General features: G+C 36.1%; 1 protein-coding gene across 4 annotated transcripts in view; it reads right to left on the reverse strand.

The window, feature by feature from the left end:
• The window catches only part of ANGPT1 (angiopoietin 1), a 242,237-nt gene that overhangs the window by 90,915 nt on the left and 131,524 nt on the right, over window positions 1–19,798 (reverse strand). For all 4 annotated transcript variants that reach the window (XM_047842771.1, XM_047842770.1, XM_047842772.1 and 1 more), the window contains exon 2: window positions 8,844–8,999. In XM_047842771.1, coding sequence (XP_047698727.1) covers window positions 8,844–8,999 — 156 coding nt within the window. The remainder of the gene's footprint in view (window positions 1–8,843; window positions 9,000–19,798) is intronic.

Below are 19,798 nucleotides of genomic sequence, written 5' to 3' on the forward strand. Positions count from 1 at the left end.
AAAAATATTTTCCTCTACTGAGTCACTTCATTTGAGGAAAAACAGGAGCAAGAGGAACTGGGATTTGAGGACAGAGTTCAAAGCAGCCCAGAGGAGAGAATGGTAGAGAATGTAAGGATTGGGGATACACACAATTTAATTTTGAACTGGTAAACATATTTTTTCTATGCAAGTTTTTTGTTTATTAACTAGAATTAATATATAATATATATTATACATATAATTATATATAATACTATATATAGTATAGTAATAATACTATAATACTATGTATAGTATTATATTAATACTATATTATATATAGTAGAGTAATAATTACATAATTTATATATAATTTATATAGTATAGTAATACTATACTATATATTATTATACTATACTATACTATACTAATTATTAGACACAGTATAGTATTATTATTATATATCATAATATAATATATAATATATTATATGATATATGATATATGATATAATTATATTATTATATATTATAATATAGTATATAATATATTATATAATATATTATTATATACAGTATAGTATTATTACTATAATATATTATATATTATAATATATATATACTGAGAGAACACTGAGAAGAGAATTGAGCTATCTAAAATTAAAAATGAAGTTGTCTATACGTAAGTCTGGAGACTATAACAGTTCCCAATTTTTCTCCACTTTGTCCTACCTCCAGTCAGTTTGCTACATAACACCAGAATGATCTTTTTAAAAACGTAAGTCACCTTATGTCATCACCAATGTTAAATCTGTTAATTGCTTCTCTTTGCAATGTGAATAAATTCCAAAGTTCTTAGCCTGGCCCACATGGTCCTATGTGATCAGAATACTACTTACTTCTCAGATCTCATCCTGCCATTCCCTTTCTTGTTTTATTATGCTCTAACCGCATTGTCCTTCTTCTTGCCACCCCAACATGCCAAATTCATTGCTACCTCAGGGTCTTTGCATTTGCAGTTGCCCACCATATCCCAGATGCATGGCTGATTTCTTATCAATCAATTCTTCCTTTTGGAGGCCCTTCCTGGCAACTGTTTGAAATATAACTCCCCATCATCCTCTATCAAGTCACCCTTGTTTTATTGGCTTTATAAAATCATCACTATTGGAAATTATCTTCTGTTCGCTCATTTGCTGTTTCTCTACCCCCAGGAGGATGTCAGTTACACAGAGACAGGACTACTCCATCTGGAGCCCTCCAAACTGCCAGTGCCCAGCATGGGTGGCATACTGGCACAGTCAGAGCTATTTGTTGGATGATATACTAGACAATGGACAGTGAGTTATTTTTCAAGTCGGGTCATTGTCAGGGAGAGGGTAGCAGGCCATGTGAATGTTAAGTGGGCCTTCAATGATAACAATCTAAAATCTAAATCTAAAGAAGCATCTGAATATAAGAGAAGGAGAGAGACAGATCTCAAATCTCACTTAGTCCAGGCTAGGTGTCAGGTCATCTCAGGTCACTCCTGAGAACAAATGCCAAGCCCTTCTCTTATTTTCCCATCACTTTGACCAAATAACCACTTTATTTCAATTCTCTCCACTGATGTATTAACACAGGCCTACAGTTCAAAAACGAGCTACCATGAGAATTGTACAAGAAACTATGATAAATTGGCTACTTTCTTGCCATGTGTCTGTGAAACTTGCTGCTTAGCAATAATCTAAGTGTTCCATTAAAATGACTAAGACATTTCATTTTGTTTAGCCTAAACATATTCCAATGTACATCTAGAAAGAAAGAAAGAAAGAAAGAAAGAAAGAAAGGAAGGAAGGAGGGGTATCTTCCTTATGTAAGACATAAGACTTGAAACTGAGAAGTTATGAACTCTAAAATGTTAGTTCTTTCATTGAAAAATAAAAATTTTTAAATAAAAATTACTAGTTTTGCAACCAAAGTGAGTTAGAGAATTTCAGCCAGCTTCCCTTTAATACTTTTAAGAGTGCCTCTGATCTTGCTTAAAAGGAAAATCTCCCACAAAAGAACATTTCCTTCTTAGCATGTTAGCTTTGAAATCAGCTTTGTTTGTAGTTTATACTTCTTTTTACTTTAATTTTGTTTTTCAAATGAAAAATGTAACACAAAATATGACGCCTTGATAAATAGATTTTTACAATGGAATAAAGGCTGCTATGTGTTCAAGGAATCAGAAGATCACCATTTTAAAACTTGGTGAAAGAATTTATTTGGTCAATAGTGGGCAGTGTGACAAAGTACCCCCTCCAGGTTATCTGCTACTTTCCAAAGGGAAAGTAGACAACTAAGATGGCGAGACATGGATGCTTCTACCCTGAGTTAAAATAGCATCACTGAGAGTGCGGCAAGCTGGCATTTGTGCTTCCAGATAATAGGGAGTGGTGAGTAATTCTACAAAGAACTCCCACCGCAGTGTTCAACTCAATCTGATTGAGCCTTTAGCTTCCAGTTTAAAGGAACCGTTAGAATGAATAAGTTAAAATGCATCACAAAGAAATACTCAGAGAAGTTCAGAATATGGGACACTCTACAAAAACAATGGGCCCGGTGTCTTAAAAACCTGAAGAAAAGAAAATCGAAAGAGTGCTCCAAATTAAAAGGGACTATATTACATCTTAAAAAAAAATAAAACACCTATGAAAATTTTTGTAGAACAATCGAGGAAATTTGAAGGTGAAAATTAGCTAATCTTAGAGAGTTACTGTTACTCTTAGTCATGATAATGTTACTGAATTAATACTATCTAATTGTTATCTGTAATATTTTATATTTTATTTATATTATATATAAATAGCACAAGGAAAATCTCATTGGGTTATGGAGTTTAGTACAGACAGTGCATATATTACAGAGCTAATGCACAGAGGAGTCAGAATGGAACCCAGGTAGTTTGTCTCCGGAGTCTGACTTCTTTCCTACAGGCTCATGTAGCTGTATACAAGCAGCTTCACTCTGGCTAAGAAAGGTACCTTCCCTCAGTCAATAGACTCATGGCTATTGAAATTGTTTCTTTCAAATCACCATGACATCCACATCTTCTGCTTGTCATGGCTAATGATATCTGATTTCTCTCCTCTCCCCACTCCAATACTAAACTAGCACTATGAAGCAGGAAAGTGGCCAAATTTCTCATGCTTCTTAGAGTATACAGAAAATGCTGTCATCCAATGTTCTTAGTTGGTCAGAGTAACTTTGCAGTAGAGTGCTTCTATTCAAAGTCCTATTCTGACCCATCAGCTATTTATGGGTATAAAGAATAATCAACATATAATCTTTAGGACACTACCTTTGATTTTAGGAGCACTGGGCCGAAATCTACAGAAATTAAGGGACTAGTATTAGTTAATATAATCATTTGACAAGCATTTATTGAGAACCTACTGTGTACCAAGTGATGTTATAAAAAGAGCAGTGAACAAGACAGAGAAAATCCTTGCTCTCTAGAAATTTGTATCCTAGTACAAGGGGTGGCCAGCTTTTTCTATAAAGGGACAGATAATAAATATATTGGTGGGCTATATGGTTTCTGGTACAACTACTCAACTCAAATTTATTGGGAAAGCATCCATACACAACATATACATGAATGAGTGTAGCTGTATTCAATAAAAACTTTATTTATAAAAGGAGCTGGCAATTCAAATTTGACCTGTGGGTCATAGTTCACTGAGACCTCTTCAAATGGGTTATCAAATACTTTTTCCAGACCTTGTGAGAAAGTTAATTACCAGGGTATTTTTCTTGGATGACCCATTAGCAAATTCATTTTACTGCCATTTTAACTAGGCCAAGGTTAAATATTTATTCAACTATCTCTCTTCAGTTGAAGAGATCCAGTGGCTCAACTTTGAGAGCTGCCTTCTCAAACCTATTTCTGTCTAGAGACTGATGCTCATTGACTAATCTGTTCCTGAACTGGCTTAAACTTGCAATTGTATAACTGAAGTCCAAACAACAGGTGTATGACCTCTGACAAGCAGATGACAAAATGAGATTACACATATAAGAAATTTATTAGGGGGAATGCCTGTAAAGGAAAGTTGGGAAGAAGACAGAGGTGTCTAGGAGCACCTTCTGACTAGGATGCAGGTCTAATCACAGTGAAAAAGAAAGGGAAGGAAAGAAGATTGAGTGGAAATCTTGGCCTCCAGGGAAGCTGTGAGAAAGTTCAGCAAGGCTGAGGGAGAGCCCTTAGCCAAAGTCATGTGTCAGTGGAGTCCAACAGCTCCCAGGGGCAGGTCTGACTAAGTATTGCTACTACAGCGTTTCACTGGGAATTGTGCCTTCTGCATCAACATAGTGATGGATTTCAGAGTACAGCAGCTGGGGTCATTGGTCAATGAAACCCCCACAGTAGGAGACTGGAAAGATGCATTTTTATGGCAATAAGAAATGGCTTCATAGCTAACTTATTTGATGGAAAGTTAAGGAAGAAATGGTTTAGACAAGTTTTGCCACATTAACTCAATTAAGCTACCTGAGGATAAGGATTGCTTTACTTATTGTATTCTATACAGTACCTATTAAAACCTCTTGCATTAAGAAGACACTCAAAATATACCTTTTAAAATTTGGTTAAATTCCATTCCTAAGACTATGGTTCCTATATAAATAATTGGAAATTAGAGGAAACATAGGCTAAGTGTCTAAGGAACTGCCCTATAGTTAGTTACACAGCCAGCAAATGGCAAGGATAACACTGGAGTCTAGGATCACATGAGACAATGTGCAGGCACAAGGCAAAATGGCAATAATTGGTGGTGCCATCAGCAGCAGCAGAACAGCAACAGCAGCAGTATCCTTATCATTTATAGAAAACTTTCAGCTGCTACTATTAGGTTCACATTACTTTCATCTTTTCTGATTTCCATCTTACCCTCTGCTTGGGCCCATTTAGTTTCTACAACCTTAAAGAGAGAAAGGAACCTTGAGAGAGGCAGAATAGACACAAAGGGAGCCAGTAAGGCATGTAGACTGTGATGCCAGATTTCCTGGGGTAAAATTTTTGCTCTAACATTTACCACTAGTTGTTTCACTCAGGACAAGTTGCTTCACCTCTCTGGATTTCAGTTCCCACATCTTTACTATATTTTTTTCTAATTTTTAAATTTTATTTAAATTTATTTAAATTCTATTTTATTTAAATTTAATTTTTAAATTTAGTTTACATATATTGTAATAATGATTTCAGGAATACAGTTTAGTGATTCATCACTTACATATAAGGGATGATGGTGGTACCTACCCCACAGGATTTTTTTTTAATTATTAAGTAGCTAATATATGTAAAATTGCTTAGAACAGAGCCAAACACCTATTAAGAGAGGTGAATGCTAATACAGTTTGTCTATTAGTGTACCTCTAATCAAAATAGGCCCATGGGAGAAGTCAGAAATAGACTTCCACTACAGGAAGGGACATGAATAATGTCTGAAACTAACTCCTTCATAGTGCACACTTGGAAAGAGGAACTGGAAGTAAAGGAGATATTGGTACAAACTGATAACAGAGTGAGAAAAACACTACAAGCTAGGCTGAAGAGGAAGGTACGGGCATGGTGTTGGCACCTGATTCTCACCACTGTGGCTAGCAGGGTCATTTAGACGTGCTCATTATCTATTTCTTTTCTGATTACGGTGCTTGTTAAACACATAAGTATTTTTAATTGCCATTACAGTAAAACCATGTTTCTGCCACCTTTTGTTAAGTTCTGGAAGGTCTAGACAGCGGACTAGAAAGCAGTAAGTTACTTGTCTTTATACCATTATCATGTAAAAGTTAGAACACTAAAATATGTTGCAAAACCATTGATATAAGTTCCTAAAATAACTGAGAACCTGAAGTCAGTGTAGGAAAAGTAGCACTTACCAATGTGAAACAAAGGAGAATTAACATGGAACAAAAACATAGGAGCATACTTGGATAGCCCAAAGGGTCTATTCGTTTATAAATGCTGATTATTAAAGAATAGAATGCATTTAGATTAAGAAACAATTTAGGATTCATTCTGCAAACTTGCCCCTGCATCTGTACTTCAGTGCACTTGAATGGCTATGTCTAAGTAGAACAAACAAGGCCTGTTGCAAAGGTTCAACAGAGCACCACATGTGTACACATTCACATGAAAACAGCTTTACAGTAGCACAATTAGAAGACATTAAAATGAATATGAAGGGGTACCCAGTTGGCTCAATCAGTTAAGTGTTCAACTCCTGCTCGGGTCAAGATCTCACAGTTTGTGGGTCTGGCTGTGCACTGACAGCATGAAGCCTGCTTGGGATTCTCTATCCCTCCCCCACTCATGTTTCCTCTCTCACAAAATAAATAAATTAATAAATTTAAAAAAATAAACAAAATGCAAATGAAAAGAACTCCCAGGATTTACTTAAGGTAGAACATAGTTGGTCTGAGCTTCTGTCTTCCTTCTCTACCTTTCTCATCACAAGTTCTGATAGATTTGTGATTTTTAAGATATTTTGCAGGTTTTAGCTATCTTGAAATTCTTCTTGGAGTAACTAATAAACTTTAATTGGCCTTTAATGACTCTTTAGTTTTAGCTGTTCCCTGTAAGGCCATTTTTTTCCTACAAATTTTCTGTACTATTTTCCATAAAGTACATATTTTTTAGCCTTAAGGATGCAGAACAAGTTTTTATCTCTTAAAATCTAATGTACAATTTGTACATTAAGATGCTGACAATGGGACTCCCCCCCTCCACACCGCCACCACAACTCCAACTTCTAGGTAGAAAATGAGTAAAAATAACTCAGAAGGATTTGGGGGATGGAAAAAAATAAAACACTGCCATGTAAGTCATTAAAACTCATAAATGTATAAAAATTTCAAATATTCACTCAAGTATGGTTGTGTCAAGTATGGTTGTGTTGTTTCAGTTTCTGAATATACAGAATGCTTTGTAGGAGAAGGTGAGTATTCTGTTCTAAAAAAAAAAAAGCAAGAGAAAATACTCTCATATTATTTATACCATAAGAAGCCAATGTTCATATCGCCATACTTGTTTAGTATGATAATAAATGATTATATAAAGTCTCATACTTTTTAGTTATAACATGTAGCTTCCCCTTCCCCATCCCCTGTAGTTATCTGATAATAGTGTGCAGCAAAAAATACTTTCCAAAGCCCATGTGGTTTACTGCTCCAATGTAATCCACATTTAAGTTCTTATTTAATTAGTTTAATTATTAGTACTACTAATCCAGAGAGATAAAAAAAGGAAAGGAATGAGAGTGCCGATTCAACTCACTAGCTGTATCAGTGTGAAAAAATTGCTCAAAATTTCTGACCTCTTGTCTGCTTTGAATGGTTTTCATAAATATTATTTGTACATGGGAAAGCTGTTTGTATAACATATAATGCTCCATCCAGATAAATTGTCATTGTTATTTATCTTTAAATATCATTATATGATCTGTGATGTCATTAACAGAAACAAAATAAAATGGAAATAAGGTTGCATCTTATTTTTTAATTTATATTGTTAAAATAATTAAATAAGGAGACTATTAGACTGAGGTGGCTCTAATGCCTCAGTAACCTACATTAAGTAAATCAAAGCCTAAGCCAGAGTCAGTGCATCTGAATCGAAGAAAATGAAAATTGAGAACAACAAATCACAAACAGCCAGCTAGGCTTCCTGAAATAAGGCCACTGCTTGGGCTCTCATCAATCAAATAATTTCCTTGATTTGCTTCCACATCTTCTCTGTTACAACCTTTCCTGTAGCTCCCACAGTGGAATGTTCCTAACCACTTTTAGCTAAACGCTGCTCAATTTCAATTGATGTATGCCCAAATAAACTCTTGACAATTCAATGTGCCTCAGTTTATCTTTTAAGAATTTATTTCAGCTTCAATTCCAGAAATCAACTACACTAGGATAGAATCATCCCCTGGGTTTCAGAATAGTAATGGGAACAACTACTTCCATGGTTAAAATGGGACCAAGAAATCATCTTCAAATCATCAAAAAAGATTTTCACTGGGGCGCCTGGGTGGCGCAGTCGGTTGGGCGTCCGACTTCAGCCAGGTCACGATCTCACGGTCCAGGAGTTCGAGCCCCGTGTCAGGCTCTGGGCTGATGGCTCAGAGCCTGGAGCCTGTTTCCGATTCTGTGTCTCCCTCTCTCTCTGCCCCTCCCCCGTTCATGCTCTGTCTCTCTCTGTCCCAAAAAAAAATAAATAAATAAACGTTGAAAAAAAAAAAAAGATTTTCACTGAACTGTAATAGTAGGTTTGTGACAGTGCTGACTAAAGGGCATTTTACTGATCTGTACTGAAATAAGTATGATTGTACATAAAGAAGTATGTTGTTGTCCATGGCACTATATATATATATATATATATATATATATATATATATATATAAAACTACACATTGCTGCTAAGTTAATTTTGGTTTTCCTGTGTATCTACTGAACGCATAAATACTCTGCAGGTGCCATATGGCTAGTGTATTATCAGAGGCGAAACAAGACAGGTCAAAAATGTACATCAAAGGCACCAATTTGACCCAAATGGTTATTTTGTTTGACACATATCATATCATAGTTGGTAGCTGCAGTGTTTATTTGAATTTAAATGCTGATTAAGTCCTTTGCCAGTCCTGTTTTTGCAAACACACACAAAGCTACATCTACCAACCTTCATTAAATCAAAAGAAACATGCATAGCATGTCAGGCAGTCATTGTTGTTATTACCAATAAACAAAAATGTGTATGTTTCCCCAATCTCAGTGGTTGAAATGTGCTCTGTGTTTATGGAGTATGCTAAAGGGGAAAAAATTCTGCTCAGTTAAGAGTTTGTCGACTCTGGCCCAGGGGTGTACCTGGGTCTCAACATCTGTCAGCTTTCTGGTCTGTTCTGCGGTCTGAGAGAGAAGGCTGGTTCCTATCTCGAGCATGGTGGCCGTGTGGTTCTGGACTGCATTCTGCTGTATCTGGGCCATCTCCGACTTCATATTTTCCACAATGTAATTCTCAATCTGCAAGAGATAAAGGACAAAACATACTACATTATAAGCAAAGCTTCTCAGTTGGAGCATGTAATATTTACAATGACAAAACAAGACACAGCTGGCAAATCAGCCATCTGGCAGGGATCCTCTGCATTTCTGGGAGTTGGGAAATGGGAGCAGAGTACACAGGGACCCAGTTGCTAACAAACTCCTTATATACTGATACATATATATAATCCTCACAATCATAATGAAAATTTGCACTTGGATAGTGCTTTCTTATTTTCTACAACTCCTTCAATCCTTACTGCAAAGATGTGAGTGAGGTACAGATGGCCTCATTGTTTCGTGTGATTTGTTTTGGTTTGCTTTTATTTATGGCTGAAGAAACAGAATCAGACAAGGTCAATGATGAGCCCAAGGTCACCCAGCAAGAATGCAGCAGCCTTAGCACGATCATTTAAACCTAAATCTTGGTTCTCTGGTCTTTCAATAGACCACATTGACTACCGGTCTCAGAAATCTCAGCCTCCTGCTTTCATTCATGTAATGAAAAGTAAAAGACCATGCTGGGTTAGGGGAATTACACAAGCAGTGGGAGGAGGGTGGGTGCCCCAAACACAAGCTTTTAAGAGAATAGTCAAGTATAGGCAACAGTATACAAAATGAGCTGCAGAGCCACGGAATGAGCTAAAACCATTCTCAGTGCTCCTTTGAAAGCTAAAAAAAAAATTAAAAAAGCAGAGAAGCACTGAAAGTATAAGCTATAAAGCAGTATTTGCCCTCCTTGCCTTGGGTAACATTTAGTCCTCTATGGTGCCATCTTAGGGAATACAATGGTTGTAAAGTAAATTATACCACAGGGGTCAGGAGGAATTCCTAAGTGACACTCTGAGGGAGGTTGTTAGACACCTGAGAGAATAAAGCTAAGTATAACCACGCTTGAAAAACACAGAAGAGGCCTGCACCTCCCTGTCAGTGCACTTAATTCTCCCCCACCACTGTGTGGTGACTACATTTTATTACCCAATTACACATATGGGGAAACTGCATCCCAGAGAAGTCAGGTCCAAGGCCACACACCACAAAAACAGCCAGACTTGGATTTGAACGCTGAAGTCCTTAACTTTCATACCAACACTCTTAACCACTTGATAGCTCTGCCAAGTTGTTCTTCATAAGCCGGGTTCCAAATCATTAACAGCTACGTGATTTTTACTGATTTAGTGAACCATAATGCATCCACTATTTTATAATCCATAGTAATATTATTGTCATGTAATAAATAAAGTCTAAACCTAAATTCCCCTTTGTGCAACTCTGGCAGTTCACTTTCTAACACCGTCTCTTGCTTATTTCTATTTATCAAACATAAATCTGCCCCAAGATAAAGAAAATGAAAGGTTAGAATCAAAGCTCTTATTGTTATTAATAAATTCTGACTATGTTCTTGGTCAATATAAAGTAACTCCCCTTCATCCTTTATTCCCAAAATTAGAGGTAGAGGAAAAAAAAATTCAACTTACAAACATTTATTATAAAACAAATATAACATTGATAGGTTAGAATAGCTATCCAGAAACTATCTTGACAAAATGTAAGGTCTAAACGAAGCCACATCTAACCTTGGCTTTATTCCAATTGAACTAACATATTTGAACAACAATGGAAAGGTAGTGGAAAGGTAGGTCGGAGTATCAGGCATCTGTTGTCTTGGATTCTGCATCATGTTTTCCTTTTCCTCATAACATCCTTTAACTCTCTTTTTGGAAATTATGAATGAATATACTCTCAAAAATGGCAGGTAAATCTTGATCATGGAGGTGATTACCTGCCATTTACAGCTGACATTTATCGATTGTCTACTATGTGGTAGGTATTGAACTAAGTACTTTCTTTTTATAACAGCACTTAAACCTTACAAGTTTATATGGTATGTATTGTTATAGCTGCTTTATAGGTTAGACTATTGAGACCTACAAAATCCACAGCAATTTTCCCAAGAAAAATAATAACTCAACTTCCAACGCCAAAACCCATGTTCTCAATCTCTAACCTATTCAGCTAAGTACTATTTAATTACTCTGCATATTATTGTGTAGTTCTTCGACCTTGTATGTTTATCAAAGCTACATGGGAAGCATTTTTTAAATGCAGATGAAGGTACAAGACAACAGAACACTGAGTCAGAATTTTCATGGGTATATACTAGACAACTATGTATTTTACACGCCTCCCAATGTAATTCTAATTCAGGCAAAGACCAGTGCTTCTCACAAAGTGTGGTCCACAGAAGAATTACCTATATGAGATCTGTTTGTGAACAATGTGACGTGAAATGAGGAAACTGTGTCAGAAAGCAAATTACCTATGTTGCTAAGCACACTATTACTACATGTATGTGTGTATGTGCATATAAATATAGGAGCAAGACTTTCTCAATGAAGAAAGTGATGCTGTAATGCTTTAATTTACATTCTGGAATTCTGGAGCAAGCTTCTTAACTTGTTTGCAAAACGACAACTTCCTTGAGTAGCAGTCATTTAGACTACTGAATTTATTCAATGTCAAATTCCCTGCTTATCAAGAAAGCTCAAATAATAACTTGGTTTCCTATGTAGATTTCTCTACTGAGAGAGAACTCACTCAGCATGAGCTTCAATATAGATCTCTGTGATAATTATACATCAGTTTTTTGGTTGTTTGTTTATTTTAAGTAGCCTCTATGCCCAACATGGGGCTTGAACTCACAACCCCAAGATCAAGAGGTGTGTCCTCTACCAACTGAGCTAGCAGGCATCCCTATACACCAACTTCTTATGCAGTTGGTTAGTGGGAGTTATTTCCCAGAGCTCAACTTGCTCTGGGTGTAATACAGTTATGTGTTTCAGTCTCCAATAAAGGAGGACACCCTCTGGCACATAGTGACTACATCAAGGATCAGCTGCTTTGTGACTCTATCTATGTTAGCTCTTATCTCTCTATTCTGTACTACTATGCTTTTTTTTTAACTGTAAAAGGTAACACCAGCAAAGCAAAATAACTGCTTTATGTAAGCATTCATCACAGTCTTCAAATTCTGCTGACCCTACTGTAAAAATATGTAAAAAACCTATACTAAAATTCTTATTTGGGCTGCTGTGATGAGTAACATGAATATAACTCTAGTTAATTATTTTTTAATTAAGTGGGGCTGCTTTCTGTAGGAGTAACTGCCTTTTAATACAAACGATAATGGCACATTTAAGTAGCAAAAACCAGATGTAGTTGATTTAAAGGCTGAGGAGGGAGGCAGAAGTCAAATATACAATGTGTGATTAATAAGGAGGGCTACTTTCATCTTATCTCTCAACATTCCTCTGTAGATGTATAACTGTGAAATCCATCTTGATGTGTCATATCAGCCAGGTTCTGAAAAAATTTGTAACAAATTTGATTGTCCTCATATTTTCCCTACTGGTTTTAAAAACATGTTCACAGACTATGATGGCTACTTCAAGTTTTAATATTTTAGGAACATCTAAGATGTCAGTTTTAAGCTTACAAGTTGCTGACCGCAAGACCTGATAGATTATAAAGTAGGAGACTCCCAATTTGAATCATAAAATTATTTGACTATACTGCCATTCTCAGTGTCTGACTCTAGGTAAAGTACTGGCCAAAAAGCCAGCATGAGAAGGTACAATGGCATTAGAAATGAGATAATGAACAATAAATAATGTGTAAGCAAATAAATAATGTTACATTTGGTGATTTAGTGTTTACAAAAAGCTTTCATAGACATTGTCTGACTTGATTCTTATGCCAACCCTACATGCAGCGTATTGACTCTATTTTATGGTTTAAGAAATAGGGCTCAGAGGCCTTAGGTGACTTAATGGAGATAAAAGGAACAACTCAACTCTACCTTCTGATGTTCCACTAGCCTCAGAGTTGCGGGAACTGCTCTGTTGTTGGACTGGCTGGTTGACTGATTGGTGAATGAACGATTGATTGCATTTTTAGCCAGCTCACTGAGAATTAATTTACTCATTCCTTTGAGGAAAACATGCATCATGAGAGGGTGATTACTTCACTCCGCTTCACCATATTGGAGGCCAAGTTTATTTGAAGGGAGTTGAGAGGCTCTAGGGCCAGTTATGTGGGAAGTTCACTTTGCTAGCATTTTTAATACAATTGGTCATTGAAAATCCTTTCCTCAGCTCCTACCTTTTTTTCTTAGTATGTAGTTTATAACATATTTGTTTCCTTCCACCCATTACGTTTCTTGCAAGCTATTCTAAAATATAACAAAGAGAATAACAACAACAACAACAACAACATGTTAAGCCCCTACTAAGGTTGGGTATGTACCAGGTTTTTATAAACATGTGGCTCACTGACTCCTTATAACAGTCCAGGCACTGTATTATGTGTCCTTATTTCACTGAAAAGGAAACAAGCTCTGGAAAGTTAAGTCTATGATCACACAATGAGTCGGTGAAATAACTGGTATGTTGCTTTGAAAGAGGCTAGATGACCCCGCAGGTTGTGCCTGATTCTAAAGAATAGTCAGTTATCAAGCACAAGCAAACTACCATCAATGTCATAGGCAAATTCCAGTAACACATAATATTCATTCAGGGAATACATAAAACAGAACAGATGGGGAGAAACTTGTTCAAGGACAGATAATTTTTCATTTTTTTAATTTAATCATTTTCACACGGATTGGTGACTGTAACATTCTGGGAAATGTTATAGGGGGTAAGAAAGCAAATATACAGTCAGCTGTGCGACAAGTTGCATTAATAGACAGAGAAAAATATTTTTAAGAAGTCAAGATTATCAGTCATTTGTAGTTCAGTCATAAATCACTTGCCCATGTCTTTTGCCCAATGACTAGCAGAGAATTAATGCTATTATTTTCCATGATGAGACAGAGTTTTGAGAGAGCTTTCTTACCGGGTCTTCAAAATTCTTGCTGCTTTGTGTTCATGAGAACTAAAATCTGTGTGATATTATGACATGCTTGCATATGAAATTCATTCTCTATCATTTCACTTCAAGGGCTCTCTTAAATAACAGCATATCTTAAAGCACAAAGAATAGAATTTCTCCTTGTAATTCTTAAGGAAAAAAACACATTTTAAGCCCTATAAAAATTGACAAAGTCATTGTTCACTTAAAATATGTTGTTGATTAAGTGGACTCTCATTGAATGTTGGTGCATATGGTATTACTCAGTTATGGCAAAACAACCGTGAAATAAAGTAAAAGGGTAAATATGGAAAAGCAATAAAAAGGTAAAACAATGCAAAAAATGCCTTAAATGTTGATAGTTTTATCTAATATCATTGTTTCATAAATCAGTGGCAATACTGAAAATGCAACTATATCTAGGTTTATGGTTTTATTAAAAAGATGCCTGAGGCCAAATATATTATTTGCAAGAATTTCTATTATTAGATCTCCCAGTATATTGCTTCTTTTACCACATGGCAAAGTATAATTGTCTTTTTAGACAACAGATCTATTTAGCAGACATTTGAAATAGTTTCTGTGCTGATATGTATGACATGAATCCCATTTCTCATTTTGGTATCTAAAGGAGCACTTAACTATTTATGGAAGAAAGAAACCATTAGAATCAGTGAGCTGGAAGAGACATTAAATATCATGAACTTCAAAAATCTCATTTTACAGATGTGGTGACTGAGGTTCAAAGAGGTTATAGAAAACAAGGTGAAACAACTAATTAATGTCAGATGCCAGGCCATGTCCACTCAATGTGTGGGAAACTTAGACTTACATCATCAGGTTGGGTCAACAATAATGGCTGCCAGTATTATTGGCTCACCCCACATTTCCCAATACAGTTGGTAAATACTCTGATGGAATTTACCTCTGACTACATTTCTTCATATAAATATTATTATCTCTGTTTGACAGGGAGAAGCTCTGAGCTATTGAGAATAATGTGAGGGTATGTTTGTTATATCACCTGCAAAAGAATAGTAGCAATATCCCCACTAAGGTTTAGAGAGAAGCTAAGTTATCAAGGGCACCCCAGAATATCCCATATGAACAAATTCTTCTACAATAATTTTTCTTGGCTCTGATTTTTAAAAAAAATTTTTTTGTAACATTTATTTATTTTTGAGACAGAGAGAGACAGAGCATGAACGGGGGAGGGTCAGAGAGAGAGGGAGACACAGAATCTGAAACAGGCTCCAGGCTCTGAGTGGTCAGCACAGAGCCCAACGCGGGGCTTGAACTCATGGACCGCGAGATCATGACCTGAGCCGAAGTCGGCCGCTTAACCGACTGAGCCACCCAGGCGCCCAGCTCTGACTTTTTTAAAGACCACATTTTTGTGGTTGCTGCAAGTGGTCAGTCACATATAGGATCCAGAGTTGGGTCAAGAGCCAGGAAAGTCATTCTCTCTTCATATATAAAGAAACGCGATATTTCCTATGCCGAAACACACTTTACTAGCCTGGCATCTCTCTTTTACACTCACCTTCACTTACACTCACCTTGCACCCAAAAAAATTCAGAGTGATGAAATTTTAAAAACATTTGTAAGTGTCTACTTAATATTTCCCTTTACATGTTTTTAAAAGTAGTTGGTATATAAAAAGCACACTCAGTCAGGAGTGAGGTTATCTAGATTTTAATCCAGGTACTGTTGTTGATTTACTCCATAAACTTGGGCAAGTTACTTAAATAATTTGAGTTTTAGATCTTCATCTATGAAATGAAAGTCTGGATTAGATTATTTATAATGCTCAAAGCTCTCAAATTACTTGATTTAAAATTTCCCTTATAAAGTAACAGAGTATTCAAGATTTTAATTTTAATTTACCAAAAATTGAAATATGGTTGTATATATCTACATCTATAAAATATATAATACATATCCTTAATGGCAATTAGGAAACAATCATATAGGAACACAATACAAAAGTCTTGGATCATGTCTCTATAGCAGGCACATATGTTTTAATATAAAAAGTTAGAATTTCTGATTTCCTTAATCCCCAGGCACCATTCTGTCTAAAATATTTTCCTTGCTTGTCTTTCACCAAGAAACCTGGCTTTCTTCCTAGGTTTCTTATATTAATGAATGGCACCACTACCACCTACCCATTCATCCAAGCCACAGGGAGTCATCTTTTCTTTTCCTTGCCTTCATTTTCAACAATCAATCAGCACCAGACTGTGTTGCTTCTGTATCCTGAAGAGTGCCTAGATCCACCCCTCTCTCCACTTCCCTTTTTTCCTACCACATCTCTGTATCCTCACAGGCACTAACTCAGGTCAGACTCTTGTCATGTTTCTTCTGGATTTGTTTTGGCCCTATAACTGGTCTCCTGACTCCAGACTTCCTCCAGTCCATCATCCATGGCATAACCAGAGGGATCGATCTAAAACATTAATTTGTCGTCATCACGACACTGCTTAAACTCGACTTCCAACCGTTTCCACTACCTGCAGATAAAGTCACAACCCCTTAATCAGCATAGAAGAATCTGATCTGGATTCGGCTTCCCTCTCCTTTGCACTGTATGCTCCAGACGCATCAAATTATTTTTCCAAGCACACATTTTCTTCTGCTTCCATGCCTTTGCATATGACTTTGCTCTGATTGACATGTTCCTTTTCTACTTCACCTTCCCTTTTCATAGGCTAGGTCCTGTTTTTCAAAACTAAGTTCATGCTTTTCCTCCTCAAGGCAACTTTTCACGACTCTCCTCTCTGTAATATCCTTCCTTTGTATACTTCACTTCTAAAGCATCCTGTGCTTTTTTTTTTTTTTTATAATAGCACTGTCTCCAGTACACCACTAGCTCCTTGAGGGCAAACAACTGCTCAGCTTAAATAGAGTAAATTTATTTTAATTTATTTTTAAGTTAGCTCTATGCCCAGGGTCGGGAGTGAACTCATGACTCCAAGAGCTCCATGCTCTACGGACAGAGTCAGCCAGGTGCCTTTAAGTAATTTAAATAAATTCAAATAATGCATGAATGAATGAACTTGTATATGAAAATACTAACAGCCCCCAATTGTGAGCTTAGCCTAGTTACATTTGTTCCTGAAAGTATGAAAATCACATTAACAATTATTAATGATGCCTCTCTGAATATCAATGGGACCAATGTAAATGATGCAAAAGTAGACAGATCTGAAGACATATATCTTCATTTACTGAACCACATAATCCCATCTTTTCTTATTGTTCCTTCCTTACTTTTTCTTTTCTCAATCATCTTGTTATAGGTAATTATTTAAAGTAAGTAAAATCCAGCAAACACAATGGAAACTAACATGTTTTAATCACTGAGCTATACAATGAAAGCAAAAGAATGTATAAAACTTTGATTCTGGTGACTAAGACTAACTATAATACAAGTATGTTACAAGTACTAGAATAAAGGTACAAATGTCCTGCCCACCTGCCTGTCTGATGGGGTAGGATGAAGGAAGAAATGAAACCTCTAAGCGAGGTTTCCTCTAATCAAGGAAATCTTTCCAGAGTCAATCCTATATGAATATGGCAGAGACGGCATACACTTCTTACATCTGCCTTAATACACAAAAATGTGGCCTGAAAAACTTGGAGGATGGAAGATAGAGAGGGAGCCAGGAGGGCTCTGACAGCATACAAGGAGCTATGCTTGCTTAGGCAAGATGGCGTCCCTGACTACCTCCTAGAATGTGCTATTCAGGAGATGAAGAGAGAATGAGCAAAGGCATGCCTTTGAGGCTACACACAGCGCAAAAGCATGCTACTGGATTTCTAATATGACATTCATTTAGTAGACTCAGGCAGATAATTTCTTTGCACTTTACCATATTTTCAAATACACTAAGCATAATGTTCACACCTCTAATAACACATATAGTTGTGTCTGTGTGTGTATGTGTATATATTTACTTGCACACATATGCTCTCATACACATACGTTCTCATACTCCCAACCTATATGTATCAAGTTCTACATTCATATCTTGTGGTTCTGTGCATTTCACTGTAATTTACTTCATTAAAGGTCCATTTAACATACCTCACTTTCCTTTGGATGAGATATATTTTATGTAAAATTTAATCACTATAGATAATGTTTTTTAAACAGTCATGGACAGCTCCAGTATTCTGCCTAACAACTGAGAAACCTTTTTTCCCAAATTCTGAATTTACACTTTAATGACAGAAAAAAATGGAAGAACCACAAAGCAACTTCATACACATTGTTTTTATGTCAATTAAAAGTGATAACTTATAAAATAAAGAAGATACTGTTTGAAACAGAAAATTGCAGGTATATCTTCCTTTAACTGTGTGTGTTTTAGTTTCTTATCTGGAATGAAATTTAACCCCTTGCATGCTCCATAAAATACATTCCAGTTCACTTAAAAAAAGAAAGCTTTGACATCTGAACTAGAGACCACCCCAGCAGATGGTAAGCTCTAGAGGGCTGATGGAGTGTAAGAGCCTCTATAGGATAATTCTGAAAAACATATTTTTCAAACTATATTCTTTTCTCCTATGACAGTGATACAAACAAGTGGCTTATGATACTCATCTTTAAAGAAAACCTCCTGCATTAAATGAAACACTGCAGCATGGATCATGCAATTTAAATACTCAGCAGATGCTATAATAAACACATTAACAGAAGTTTAAAAGCCTTCATAATTAACAACTTTACAGATTTTTCAGGAATACCACCACTAGGTAAAAAATTGCTATCATTTTACTCTGGTATTTCATGTGAAATTGCAAGATATTAGCACTTAAAATCTAACCTTTTTCCAATAAAACCCCTCTGTTCAACATTCTGACTTTTTAGGCTATTATCTTTCCATATATACTGCTTCCTTTCTTGAAATAAAGTTGATCTATTTATCTTCCTCCTCTTCTTTAATATCTCTTAAATTTAGGGTTGCTTTTTAAAAATCACCTGCCTTTCATTTGCTTAAACAAGGTAAAATTAATGGTAAAATTACATATATGTGTATGTGTGTGTGTGTGTGTGCACATGCACACACATGTGTCTGTGTGTTTTCCTGTACAATGTGGGGTTACTCAATGGAACATACAATAAGTTTGTACAGGCATAAAACTGTCAACATCATTGTATAATAAACATTCCAAAGTATTATGTGTGAGGTCTAACTTTTCCTGAATAATATTTTTTGAGTAGTTCTTATTTAAATTACCCTTGGTCCAAGTACTAGCAAGATTAGAATGGAAACAGTTATTCAAAGCCTAAGAAAGGGACAGTGATTGCTGACAGTGATATGAAATCCTTATTTTTCCTCACTTTCCTCAAAGGACTACATACACCAGACATTGTCTCTTCTTTCACAAAGACCACTTTGGTGCCTTGGCAATGCTTATTATAACTCAAGTGCTATTGGAAGGGAGCCCAAATTACCATTACAGTGAATTAGCCCCTCTTAGAATTAACCACACACAAGAAGAGAGAATGAAACTAAGCATAAGTAACTATTAAAATACCTGTTCTCATTGCCACATGTATTGCCAGAGAAATTTTGTAAAAGGCCCTTTTAAAGATTCGCTAATCTACTTTTGGGAGCTATAGATCACCTCACAGTGTTCCTTCTGATTTCATCCCCATCCCCAACAAGCAATGACCACTCACAACCTTCTGTTTTTCACTAACTGGTCTAAAAAGACCAGACACTAACTGGTCTTTCACTAAAAAGGCTGGTCTGATTTATTATAAAGTCTAAAATCTTGGAATCTTAAAAATATTAGATATCATGAAGCTCCCATTAAGATTTAGCAGATGGGGGTGCCTGGGTGGCTCAGTTGA

The sequence above is a fragment of the Prionailurus viverrinus genome, chromosome F2 (genome assembly GCF_022837055.1).
Source record: "Prionailurus viverrinus isolate Anna chromosome F2, UM_Priviv_1.0, whole genome shotgun sequence".
Lineage (NCBI taxonomy): Eukaryota > Metazoa > Chordata > Mammalia > Carnivora > Felidae > Prionailurus > Prionailurus viverrinus.